Source organism: Gekko japonicus, unplaced genomic scaffold (assembly GCF_001447785.1).
Source record: "Gekko japonicus isolate JY-2015 unplaced genomic scaffold, Gekko_japonicus_V1.1 scaffold541, whole genome shotgun sequence".
NCBI lineage: Eukaryota > Metazoa > Chordata > Lepidosauria > Squamata > Gekkonidae > Gekko > Gekko japonicus.
In genome coordinates, this window is record NW_015170907.1 from 666,573 (window position 1) to 680,475 (window position 13,903).

Consider the following 13,903-nt stretch of genomic DNA (forward strand, 5'->3'; position numbering starts at 1 on the left):
AGATCAAGTGGGGTGGGTGGAGGGGTGGGTGGGGGAGACAGGGGGAACCGGCAGGATGGGGGGGAAGTTACCTGCTGCTTCCTCCTTTGCCTCCTGAGTGTCGATGTCCCTCCCCCCGCGAGTATCGTGGGTCCCGCCCCTTTTTAATTATAAATGCATACTGAGCAGAAAATAATCCAAGACCAAGAATGTATGGCTATAATGCACAGGAGTACCTACACCAACAAAGACTGATGATTTGGAACACAAAACGCTGTAGTATCTACAACAAATTAGGTTATCTTGGATTGTATATATAAACCCATGACAAATGCCACTTTAGCGCTCCTTTCATTACCTAATCCCATGATTTCATCTCTGAGGTGGTCAGGTTTAGGAGCACATCCGCTGACACCTAATTGTAACAGATGCAACAGTAGAATCAGTCAGACTCAATCTCTATCTGCTAATGTATCATTCCCTGACTCTCTGCAGCACAGAAAGCACCTCCATCATATAAGAACTGCTGTGACAGCTCTCTGCAACAGAGGCCAGGCAAACGTGTGTCAACTTCCACTAAAACCTATGCTAGGCACTGTAATTCAAGTCAAATTCACTAACACTAGAAGCATATTCCTAAACCAACAAATGCTATCACAAGAGTAATCCTATTATACTACTCAACACAACTGTCTTATGGAAGGAAAATACCCATAAAACAGCATGACAGTAGTATTGCCCTGATGCATCCTTGCATAAACTCATACAAGCTCTCTCCTTTCTAAAAATTATACTGAATAATATGCTGCAATATAAAGGATTTATTGACTAAACACCTAAGTGTTCATTCTTCCATTCATGTACTATACAGAAATATAGCGGGCTTCGAAGAATGATAGATCTTGTAAGGATGATAGAGTTCCTACATCCCTCATGCATAGAGTTCATTAGCCAATGGAAAGTTTTACTTGCACCTAACCCATTGGCTGGGGAAAGATGCATATTGCTATCTTGTTTTTTAATGCCACTGATTGATTAATTAACTAATTCTAATAAATACGGTTGAATACAAATGATATTTTGAAGACATTCTTCAGACAGATGGCTTCTACAAAACTCCAGTTTGAGAGCCACATTTTTTTATTCTGCAATCAACTAACTACACCAATTTCATCACAGTTCTATACTCCACCCATCCTCACCATCTTGGGACTAGGGAAACTTGGGTTCAAATCCCCACATAGCCATGAAGCTCACCTATTACCAATGCCAAGAGAAATCTTTGCTCCTACATTGGATGTGCACAAGCAAAGCATAATGGACAAAATTAGCAATGTTTTGTTGATAAAATCTCCTCCTCTATCTTTCTGTCCACACACACACAGAGTATGTTTTTAATATGTGCATGTGTGTGCGACCCTGCTTAGTAGGGCTGCCAAATGTGGGCGGGGGGCGGGGAATCCCCCACTTTGAAGGGCCGATTTCCGATGCGGCGGAATCGGGCCCCGGGGGAACCCCACCCCTGGTGTGTGCGTCACTAACAAGTGACGTGGGCACGCCGGGCACGCTGGGGGTGGGGCCACAGCCATACAAGGGAAAACTCTATGGTTTTCCCTTGTATGGCTGTGGCCCCGCCCCAAGTGTGCCCAGCGTGCCTACGTCATTTCCGGGTGACACGCGCGCGCACCCCCCCGACGCCGGCCGGGAGCCCCCCACTCCCAGCGAAGACGGATTTGGCAACCCTACTGCTTAGCTTCCCAGATCTGATGAGAACAGGCTTGCCTGGACTATTCAGGTCAGGATGAATCTTCTCCTATATTGAGTTCTGTTAGCACAAACACAGGGGCATGAGTTATGAAACAGATACCTCAGAACAGTTCAATGTAGTCAAGGTTAATTCTTTAATACTTTATCTAACGTTTATCAGAAGATCAGATTGGAAAACGCATCTAATTAATGAAACCTGATGTGATATGATCACATCCGTAAAACACAGCTGTGCACCTGACTCTTCTACTCATGGCAGGGAGCATTCCATGCCATCACAGCTCTCACTGGAGAATACAGATTTATGATGCTGCATTCTGCAGTGTCCCTGATTGATCAATATACAGTGGTTACACTGGATCAAGCAATGATTTCCCAGGGGCAGACCAGGAGGTCTCTCTTGCTGATGCATCCAGCCCTGCCAGTTTCTTTGGACTAATCCAGAAGCCACCTATTGAATTCACTGGTCCAAGGTACAGGCTGCAATCACATCCTTGCAGAGCCCCATTCAACAGAGGCTTCCATTTTCCCTCCATCTTGGAATACTTTAGAAGCAGCTGGCCTCTGAGAAAGAGCCTGTCTTGAGCTAAGCCTTGTGTGGTTTCCAAGCATGACTCCTCGGCTACTGGCTGTTTTGGCAAGAGATGCAGAGGGCCATACTATAATCAGCTGTGCAGTGAAGTCCCTGGCATGGCCATGGTGCAACAGGGAGTGGGCTCTACTGGTGGACAACTCCTAGAGGCCGGACACCAACAGGCTTGAAAACCCAGCTCCAGGATCTCACTTGCATGCGTTCTCCTTTTCATAAGCAATGCAACAGTGTTTATAATCCCATATGGATCTAAGGTTGAGGTTACTATCAGAATACCACACATCAAACAGCATCTCATCATTACAGGGCAGCAATCCACTTCACTCTGCCTCTATCATCTCCTTCCAATTCCTTTATTTTATAAAAGGCAGTAAATCACAACTCCTAGGAGCTAGGCAATCACCATTAAAACAATTACAAGTTCTTAATACATCACAGATCTTTTCCCTGTTTTCACAATGAGATTGGCAGTATTGCTGGGACGTTGCCAGCCCAATACACTGAAATGCCAGCTATTATTTTTATACACTTTAGTAACAGCTTCTGTGATTTTTAAAAAAAATTCACTGTAGCTGCTCCCTTTTACCATCTTTAACCCTCTTGTCACTATTGGCTGCATGTGCATTTGTTCCCAGTAATGTGTTCTCCAATTTGACATTCAGCAACTCATTCCTGATGCTAGAGTTAAGTCTGGGTCAACAGTTCCATTACAAAACCCCATTTTGAGGGGGTTTCAAACTACAGAGGAAATTATTCACTTTGACATGAAAAGTCCTTGCCAAGGAAAAAGACCCCCCCTTGCCTTGTTTCACAAAGTTTTTAAAGGCATTCTAACAACTCCTATGAATTACACTATCTGCATGCAGTTTGTCAGATAGAGTCAACAGACTTAAATGTACTCTTCACTGGTGAATATTTTTAGTCACTGAGCAATATTTCCTTTTCATTTATATTTTATTGTTTATATGCCATAAATACACAACAATCTTAAATTCCAGTCCTGAAAGAGAATTTGTCATTCACCTTAATGGAGGCCAAATTCAACCTGGTATTTCAAAAACTGACATATCAGTACATAGAATAAATATATTTCTACCCGTCTTAGTAAATAGTTCCAAGAACAAATCCACTATCTGAAATTTCTAATTCTGTTCTGCCCTCATCTATTGGTTGATGTTTTCTGCAATTTTGTTTTTCAAAAGCTGGTGGGTAATTACTGTTTTTACATCTGATCTTCAGATATCAATCAATTCTATTTATGCAAGTACAAGCAATCTGCAGTTAGTCCAAACTCTGAGAAGAAAACTTCTGAAGTTTCACACTTGATGAATTTTTTTATAATACAGCTGAGCAAGTGTTACTACATGTTTTAATTTTTACAAAGAAAATGGCAATGAGAAATAAAGGGCAGAGAAATCACTGAAGTAAAACATATGGTATGAGCTTACCATTTATGAGACAGATAAGAATCACCCACTCACAACAAATCAAAACATATTCTTTTTTGCACTGAGCCTGTTTTAAGTCTTACCAGAATTCAGTAACTGAAGTATTGAAGTGATTTATAGCACAGATAAAAAGATATAAAGTGATTTATAGCACTGATACAACCCAGCAGGCTGAGGAGGGGATAGATAGATAAATAAATGGAAAACAACATAATCTACTCAGTTTTGAAACCAAAGGCCTGGGGATTAACAGACTCAATGAGCCATAGTTACCTGGTATGGCTGTTGGACGACAGGCTCTCCCAGGGCTGCACACTGCAGCCAGTGACTGCATAGGCTCCTCCACAGCTCCCATCCAATTTCATCAGCAGGGCTTTGGCTGCATTCTCAGCTGTCTTCCTGCAGTCATGAGCTCTTTTAAGCATCTGGGTGATGTTTTCATCACCTGTTTGTTCCCCTGTTTGCAAGCAAATTATCAGAGCCACATCATACTGGAGAGGATAACAACAATTAATGTGACTGAAAAGAGCTTTCAGCTGACATCTGTGCACCCGCTAGGACATTAGCACCTCATTAATGATGTGCTAAAATAAAACTAGGTTATAAGAGACTAATAGGCAATTATCTAAAGGACTGTGTGGTGAGCTCCCAATGAACAGCTTGGCTTCTGAACTCACTCCTTCAGAAAATCACCTCTACACACTGCCTGACAACCTCCTCCAATAGCTTGAGGGGGGCAATTTTGGAGTAGTCTCCATTGTAGCACAAGGAGACAAGATTAGAAGGGGAAAAAGCAAGATGACATGATGAACATACAGAATTGCATGCAAGTGCCTAAGGGCTACCATATCATAGATCGGAATTCCAAAAGTATACTCTATTTTGTTAAACCACTCAGAGCAGCATAATGCCAGTTGTCTTTTAAGCCCCCCAATCTATTAATCTATCCACCCATCAAAACTGTTTTAGTTGCTGTATAAATGTTAATGACATGCTATCTTATGAAGATTGCATACCATGAAAACAAGTACACATTATGCTTTTCCTTATGAAACACACATACTATTAAATAGAAGATAAACACATAATGACGTCTGCAAACGCATCCCATTACAAGTCTAGTATAAGACTAAGAGCCGTATTCTTAGACATATTTACTAGGACTTTCCTTTAGGTTTATGTAGTTAGCTGAAGACGTCTGTATTTTAAATGAGTCTTTGATAAGGCTCTTGTTACTTTTTCCTTTTCTCATTTAAATCAACATTTTCTTGTTAAAAAAAAACTCTCCTGCTAACTGTTAAGTCCACTGCTTTGGGAATACTATTAAAAACAAATCTCTTACAAAGAAAAGTACATTTACACAAAAAGTGTACCCAATTCACAAGAAGAGACAGAAAATAAAATCCCAGAGCATCTCTGGATCATTGATTCTCTAGCTTTCTGCAACGTCCATCTTGTGACACTGGAACCAGCTGGTCATTTGTTCCTTAAAAGCTTTCACATACATTTCAGTGGCTCTTGAGAAGCTACTGCTATAAATTAGATTTTAAAACAAGCAGTTTCCATGTCACTTCAGCCTGGAAAACTAATATTTTCTATCCCTGAAGGCTCCCTCTGTCTCCAGCAATCCAGCACTATAAATAACATATTGTCATGTCAATGAGCTGAACAGGACCAATACAAAATAAACAGATGTACTTTCATTGTGGATATATACAATTTCTGTTGACAAAATTATTTTCTTAGTGTGCTTATGTAACTCTCCCACATGGCTCATTCTATCAAACACTGTTCCCCAAAACATTAGACCAAGCAATGAAAATCCGAACAAAAATTCATAGTAAAATGTGATGGCAAGCCCTCCGACCAATATTCAAAAGTATAAACTGAGATGACACCCCAGCTCCAGACATAGGAATCAGAGACTTATATTTCACACCGTAAAAACTTCTTTTGTTCTCCCCCCCCTTTAAATACTTTTATTTTTATAATTGAGGTTTTTGGGACTGCTTAGTCTCCTAGTCCTAAGTGAGGGCAATGTCTGGACTCAGGGTGCCACCTGGCATTCACTTGGCTTATTATGAGGGGATAATAGGCTTGAAGGAACAACACAGTAGGCTTGATAAAAATAACTGAGGAACAGGTTTATTTCAATGGTGTGCATGGCTTGGTTGTTTCTTTATTTTCCTTTTCTCCAGCCCTCTCAGCATTATAGTAACAAAGTTACTGGAGAGGTGGGACCTAAGAAAGTGTAACAGTTACAAAGCATATTTCTTGTTTGACTGACTGAGACTTTTTAACAGGGAACAGAAAACTTTCAACTTTTAACCGTGTTTGACAGGAAGGACAAGCCCTGCCTAACTAGCAGACCTCCTAACCTTTCTCCCAACAAAATCCAACAGGGAATAGAAAACTTTCAACTTTTAACAGTGTTTGACAGGAAGGACACACAAGCCCAAACACACTGGACTCCCTGCCTAACTAGCGGACCTCCTAACCTTTCTCCCAACAAAATCCAATGCCTCCAACTCTGTTGGTTGGCCAGCACTTAAACCGCCAGAGTCCTGGCTTTTTATTTTTCAACCTTCCAGTGCAACATTTGAAGATGATTGGCTGAGGCTCCTGGAGGGCAGAACTTGAAACCACTGGTCACAAAGACCTTTGAAATTTCCCAGTCACTCACACATCTCAGCAATTTTCCAATGTGATAAGCAATTTTTTAATTGCTGAGAGACAGGACTGTGCCAAGTCAATTAGACTTTAAATAAACATACAAATGCAGAAATGTCTAAAAATGACAGATGTTTAAAAGATATGGCAAGGTCCACTTGAACATTTAGCTTTAAGGCCAATTTTCCCCCTCACACCCAAAAAACAGTCCCTCAAATGAAAATCATGCAGTTGACTTCAATGAGATGTTGAATTATGAATGATTTTTTTTCCTCTGGGAAAATATGTGATACAAGTTACAGAGAACTTACTCAAGAACTGAATGTAAAAATTATAGGGCCCGATTCACTCAGTCTTTTATATGCTTAAGTGTTTGCCACCAATAATTTACATCACTATTCTTTGTATATGTTATTGCTTGATGTAGATTTGTTGCAAGAAGTAAATTTCCTATAGGAATCTCTAAAACACAGTGGGAAGTTGTCTGAGCTATCCTGAAATGACAGACTGTGGCATCTTATGCTCTGAGGGTGACAGAGTTAGTATGGTATGGTGGATTAGATTCAGGGAGAACTTGGCCAGATCCCTACTTTGCCATAGAAGCTTGCTGGGTGACCTTGGACCAGTTATTCTCTCTCAGCCAACCCCACTTGGGACTGTTGTGAGCACAAAATGGACCACATGAGGGCAGGATAAAAGTAAGAACATAAGAACAGCCCTGCTAGATCAGTCCAATGGTCCATCTAGTTCAGCATCCTGTTTCACACAGCCAAAGCAGTTGCCCTGGAGGGCCAATAAAAATGCATACACAGATAGACAGGTGGAGTATAGTACAGGTTTGAGAAAGAAAGGGATTCATTGAGCTCTTACCAACAGACCCAACACCTGCAGCTCTGAATTGCCCAAGAATGAGAGACTGTTCACTTTCTGCCAATGCTAGCAGCAGTTCATGAGCTTCAATGCACTGTTCACTGTAAAAGAAACATCCAGTTAGAACATGTGAAATAGAGAAGAAGAAAATCAGCATAGGCCAAGCGTAATGGTAACCAGTAACTGAGGCTGTCATTCCCTCCCTGTTAGTAGGAAAATGTCACTTAAGAATGGTAATCTGAGCCAGGCTCTGCCTTCTTTAATTAACAATTGAATTGTAGGGTGGGGACTGAATTTATTCTGTTGAAGGTAGAAAGAACAGCATTACTTTAGCATTAGTTCAACATGTTCTGTTCTGCTAAAAAGCCAACTGTACACACATGATCCTGCAGGTTTGCCTCTCTGGCTACCACTGTGTCTGTCCTTGCCTACAGTTTGCCATTTTCTTAAAGTATTCAAAATATGCTCAGACCAGGTGAACTGTCTGGATGCAGATGAATTTGTACAATTGTAATCTCACACTGCATTATGGGAATTCTAGCCCCTCACCCAACTTGGTTGTTAAACTGAGGTGTTTCCAGGCTGTGCAGCTTCAATCTATCGTGCCTGCATGATACAAAGTTTTCAAACAGAAAAGGCAGGCAAACTTCACATTAGGAATATTTTGTACATGCATGTGTTTGCACTGTCTCATGGGAATTGTTATTTTTCAGGGGAAGATCCAGCAATCCCTAAGCAACTATATGATTCTCATACTGTGTCATGATAAAGAGCTGCTCAGATTGGCTGCCTTCACGTTCTCATGACCTTGTGGTAAATAGAAAGCAACTAAGCAGGAAAGCCTGTAGAAGTAGCTGCTCTGCGCAAAGCTGCTCAGTTGGGCATGTGATCTAAAATTTTGAACAAAAATATCAGATGATCCAGTGAGGCACTCGGTTTGCATGTAGATTAACAGTTTGATTACACTATGTCTGAATGTCAATCACGTTTATTTTAAACTTTTCAATATACCTAGTTAAAAGAGGTTGCCATAGCCAACATAAGAGGACCAGAAGATATTAATTAGAGGAATTAAATAGCTGAGTTTAGTTCAGTCTCAGGGTCTAACTGTTCACTATAGGTAGGGGTGAGCAAGATCTTTCCCTTAGGCTTTCTTTTCTTTTCTTTTTTTGCATGTATGCAATATTAGTAATCTTTTGTTTCCCTTATAAACCATGTGGTTTGGTTCAGCTCCTTGAACAATGTGGATTGTCCTGATGAACTATTTGTAAAGCCAGCACTTTACAGTAATTAAAGAACTCTTCCAGTAACGATAATATCAGTTTAAACTGGTCTTCCTCCCTCCTCTCTCCAATGCAATTGCCACAATCCACAGCCAATGGCTGTGAAATAAAAAGCTGCCTTCCTACTGTCTCTCTTCATAAAACTATTTGCTGACTACAGATATGACGGCCCCGTCCACTTCCCTCCCTCAGAGGCAAGATTTTCCCTCCATTTTTCTTTCCCTTTTGTTACTGAGCCACCCTGGTTGTTTGTTTTCATCTTTCCTGAAGAATTCTGGCTGTCCCACTGTGTCACAGTATAATATTTTGGCTGTTTCCTCAGCCCAGGAACCTGAGGGAAAGAATGGCAGCCCCCTTTAACTTTAATGGCACTCAAGAAATTTTTATATTCTGAATTAACAAAATATTTTATTCAACACAGAAGGGAAAGGTCAGGTGAAATCAGGGGTAAAATTTCAGTGGTAACTCAATATAGATAACTCTAAGGTAAAATCAGTACATGCACAGACTTTAGCTCTTATGTTTCAGGCTAATGAAAGTTTCTTAAGCTTTTCACAGTGACTTAAAGCTTTTATGTTGAGAGGCTTTTGTTCCAGTGTTTCCCCCAAACACTGCAGTACACTTTCTTTTGAGTATTCTGTGACTCTTCTGGTTTCCAGAAGGCTGGTTTACTCTTTCCAGTACCCAAACACCAGTACTCTTGAAACGCCAGTACTCGTCTTGAGTTTTTAACTAATTTATGGTCTCTAAACGCACTTTCTAACCACACCAGACCATGGATCTCTACACTCCTCAAACCTAACTCCCTGTTTGACTGGGTAGGGAATATCTTCTCTCTCTAGAATATCTATCCCCTTTCCTTGGCCTGAATGTGAGTCTCCATCTAACTACCCACTCATACTTGCCAACTTTTCCCCAATTCTCCTGTCTGTATCAAAACTGCTCAGTCAGGACTGAATTCCCAAACTGTCACTTCTCGACTCTTCTCAGCTTGGGCTGAAATCAGACTGAATCCTCCTCAACATCCAGTTCAGAAGTCTTTTTCTGCTCAGCTGATGCTAACCAACCAGATTGAGCAGCCTGTTTCTCAAAGGTCTCTGTTTCTGTGAAGAATTAACCCTTCACAATGCTTCACCTGTTTGTACAGCACTTCTAAGCTTTTAAAAGTGCAGTCCGTCACAACAATTAGTGGCAAAGTGAAAAAGACATGCTGTGAAATTCAAAACCTTGCAATCCTTCATAACAGAAATTGGTACAAGAAAGCATACCTCCCTGCTTATTTTGTCTTTCATATTTGCCCATTCTCACATCAACATACCTGTACTGCAACGCAAGCCTGAGGGCTGTGGCATTGGATTCGTATTTTCCAACCAACATGCTCATCCTCTCAGCATTGTTCTTACACTCTTCCAGAGTTATTGTCAATAAATCATTCTGAGATTTTAAGTGCTCAATGCGGCTGTGAAGACAAAAAGCATCTTTTAACTTTTTTGCTGAAGTTGCTGCAGTCTTACCTGCCTGGAACATTTCTCAAGTGGTTCCTGATTAGAATGTCAAAGATAATCTGGCTTGAAGTATTTTGTTATCCATCATTCACCCAGAAGAGACAGATAATGCCAACTCTTTGTGCAAGGTCATATGGGAAATCCCCATCACTAAACAAGTTGAATGAATGCAATTAATAAATGGATATGAAGTTGCATATAAGGCCAATGTCTATGAAAATGTCCCTCTCCCTTTCTATCACATCTCAGGTCTCAGATTCTCTTGTTTTAAATTGGTTCAGTACTTCCTTATTCCTGGTAGTGCTTCATGTGAAAATACAAGTATGCAGCTAACCCATCCTTTGGGGAATAAGGTAGAGTTGTTCAGAATGCAGATGAAAATTTCAAGAGTAGTTTCAGGGCTGTGCATGAGTGCATGGAGGGTTTTCGCCTTCCAGGCCACAGTACCCTCATGCTACACCAGATATTGCTCTAGAAATTGTTTTAAGTTTAAACATAGAAGTAGTTTCAAAAGCAACTTTTCAAGGGGCAGGAAGAAGGCTGTTGTCAAAATGGCTTTTCAGTGAGGCATGGGAGACTGCTGAGAAGAAGAAGGTGGAATAAACTGCTTCTATGAACTTCTCAGAATCCCACAGATGTATAAGATGTCGGAGGACAGTGATCTAGAATCTCTGCAAACATATTACTACAAACTACTTGGGTCCAGTTACCTAGTAGTCCAGACTGGAGTCCCATCCATAGAATCATAGAGTTGGAAGGGACTGCCAGGGTCATCTAGTCCAACCCCCTCCACAATGCAGAAAATTCACAAATACCTCCCCCTCCACACCCTCAGTGACCACTGTTCCATGCCCAGAAAATGACAAAAAAAACCCCCAACCCTCCAGGATTGCTTCCTGACCCCAAAGTGGCAATCAGCATTTCCCTGGGTGTGTAAAAAAGGGGCACAAGAACTAAGCACTGAGGCAACCCTTCCTGCCCTCCCTCTCATGATCTGCCTAAGTTCATCCCTTTCCTATGTTCTGAAGTCACATCTATCTGGCATCCAAACTCCCACCAGAGAATTACTGTAATAGTGAATAGTCCTTACAGAACTATACCAAAATGCAAAATGTTGCTGAGAAGATTTTAAAAACTAGTTATACCTATTGGTTCTGATAAAAAAAGAAAGGAAGATAATTGAGGAAATGATAGACCAGGGATTATTTCTACATATTTAGGTACAATATATTGTTTTGACTATCAGCATAGAAGTACTACAAAGACACCAGCAGTATCTATTTATCCCTGCTAAAATTACCACACTGATCTATACAAATCAACTTTGAAAACTGGATTTCAGGTTTCTCAAGAGACAAACAGCAGCTGTTGCCAGGTCCTGTAGAATAATATGCAAATCTTAACAAATCACTATATGGCTTAATGCTGATGACTAAATTATCTTGTTGATAGAAAGCCATTAATTCAGGTTAAGCTTGCCTTTTCATCATCATCATTCCTGCATTTATATGCAGCTGGCATAAACATAATTCACACAAATCAAAATGACGGGGATAACAAATCAAGTTAATCAACCGAAAGCAAGAGCTGATTGTCATGATATGTTTTTCAGATGTGGAATGATTCCCTGCAAGTCAATGCCATGTCTGCATACATTTGCAAAATGTTGGCTATGAATAAGTAATACACCCAAACTGTTATTCAAAAGATTTGTGTGCTGAAAGCCAGGTTTCAAACAGGTCCTATATTTGCATGTATTAGCAAGAAAGTCCTGCAATAACTCAGTTAAATCCTACCATTCCTGAAAACAAATAAAACAATAATCCCATCTAAGAGAATACATTTGCATGTAACATTTCTAACCTTACCTGTTTAATCGTTCAGTTTCTACTTCAAATTCTCGGATTTTACTTTCAGAGATAGCAGAACCATGCGAGTAGAGCGTCTGGAAAATTTCTTGGATGTTGGAGCAGTCCTGAAGAGAGTGGGCTAGATGTTCAGCCACACTGCTTGAGACCTGTAATGAGGTGGATAGAAGCCCATATCCCATATCATTCTGTTCCTCTATATACCATGTAGGGTTGTGGGTGTGTAGCTGCAGGAAATCATACAGAGACCTAAGCAGTAAGGGAAACCACTGCAAGCAGAGTAGGACCTTCAGGCCCTGCTGTGCAACCTTTCAGATGCTACAGGCCACTAATTACATATCTCCTGGTTTAGGGAGATTTTTTGTGACCAAATGAGCTTGTCTCCACTCTTTAAGAAAAACTCCAGTGAACTGCTTACTGTGCCTTCAAAATTTCTCTCTACCATCATGCAGCCCATGGCTGCCTAGACTGGTGGTAATAACAGTTATTCTCTACAAAGTGTATGAAACTCTGGAACTGTGTTGCCTAACTACAGCATACAGAGGTAGAGAATTTCTGCTTTAAACATATACCTTTAATGATTTTGCTTCAGCCCCACACTATCATGGCCAATACTGATTCCCTTCCTACCAGTGATTCAGATGTGACCATAGGAATGCAAGCATTCTTTGTTGCTACTATTCACCAGCCTGAAAAAACGTATCCAGCAACAAGGATGATACAGGACAAATTGTACCAATAGGAAAGACAATAATCAGGTGGACTTCTGCTTCTTATATATATGCAAAATGATCAGGTTCCAAATACCACTTCAGGCTTATAAGATACAATCCTTTTTCTCCCACAGTGCTTCAAAGAAATTGCAGTTTTTGATGAGCAATGTTTTTCAGTCCAACTGGGCATGGAAAAAGTGCAGCACTTTCAAAACAACAAAACCCCTGAGGACTAGGGGTGTGCAATTTTTTGTTCTTGGTCTCTTTGGTTCATGTCTATTGGACCTGAAAAAAATTCAGGATTCCTGGAAAAAAAACAGATCCCAATACCAGTAAAATATTTATATCTAGAATTTTTCAGAAATCCTGAATTTTTTGGGGGGTCAAACAGACATGAACTGAAAAATACAGAGGGGGGAAAAGCAGGGGCAAAGCCACAAAAAAAACAACTGAGAGGCAGCTCAGCTGGCACTCTTTTGGGTGGTCCATTTAAACCAGACTGCCCAAAAGAACTCACAAAGGAGCCGATCCTGTGGGGTGAATGATCCCCACGGGGTCAGCTGGGGCTCTGCTGGGCAGCCTGGCTTAAAGTGGACTGTGCAACAGAGCCCACTAAGCAGTCGATCCTACAGGGAGAACTCTCCCGTCAGGTTGGGCTGGGGCTCTGCTGGGCAGCCCAGTTTAAACCAACTTCCCAACAGAGCCCACAAAGGAATCAGTCCTGCAGGCAGAACCCTCACTGTAGGCTTGGCTGGGACTCTGCTGGGAAGCCTGGTTTAAATCAGACTGCCCAACAGAACCTGCAAAGCAGCTGATCCTACAGGGAGAAATATTGGGGTAAAGTTGACAGGAAATGGAAAGTCTCTGGTTCGGGTTGGCTCATCTTAGAGAGATGAGGGGGTACCTGTTGCTTTTCTACAGGGAGGTGGATCGAAACTGTCCACTGAGACCATGGCTAGTGACATGGACTGCCTGACAAGGTCTCGAGATAGCAAGAGGAAGGTTGCAGGCTTAACTTGTATGGGAAATTATAGCTGTTTCTATACAAATGCTAGAAGTGTCTGAGGTAAAATTGGGGAGCTGGAGTGTTGGAGGGAAAAATAGACATTGTGGGTATTTCAGAAACTTGGTGGGATGAGGAAAATCAGTGGGATACAGTGATTCCCGGTTATATATTATATCAGAAGGAGGGGGGGGGAAGGGTTGGA

The 13,903-nt window shown here is 41.1% G+C and overlaps 1 protein-coding gene across 1 annotated transcript in view; it reads right to left on the reverse strand.

Moving 5' to 3' along the window:
- MCC (mutated in colorectal cancers) overlaps positions 1 to 13,903 on the reverse strand; it is a 237,797-nt gene that overhangs the window by 21,566 nt on the left and 202,328 nt on the right. Inside the window, exons 9-12 of the mRNA XM_015418649.1 lie at positions 11,983 to 12,131; positions 9,928 to 10,068; positions 7,327 to 7,427; positions 4,060 to 4,243 (exon numbers count right to left, since the gene is read on the reverse strand). Of these exons, the coding sequence (XP_015274135.1) occupies positions 4,060 to 4,243; positions 7,327 to 7,427; positions 9,928 to 10,068; positions 11,983 to 12,131 (575 nt within the window). The remainder of the gene's footprint in view (positions 1 to 4,059; positions 4,244 to 7,326; positions 7,428 to 9,927; positions 10,069 to 11,982; positions 12,132 to 13,903) is intronic.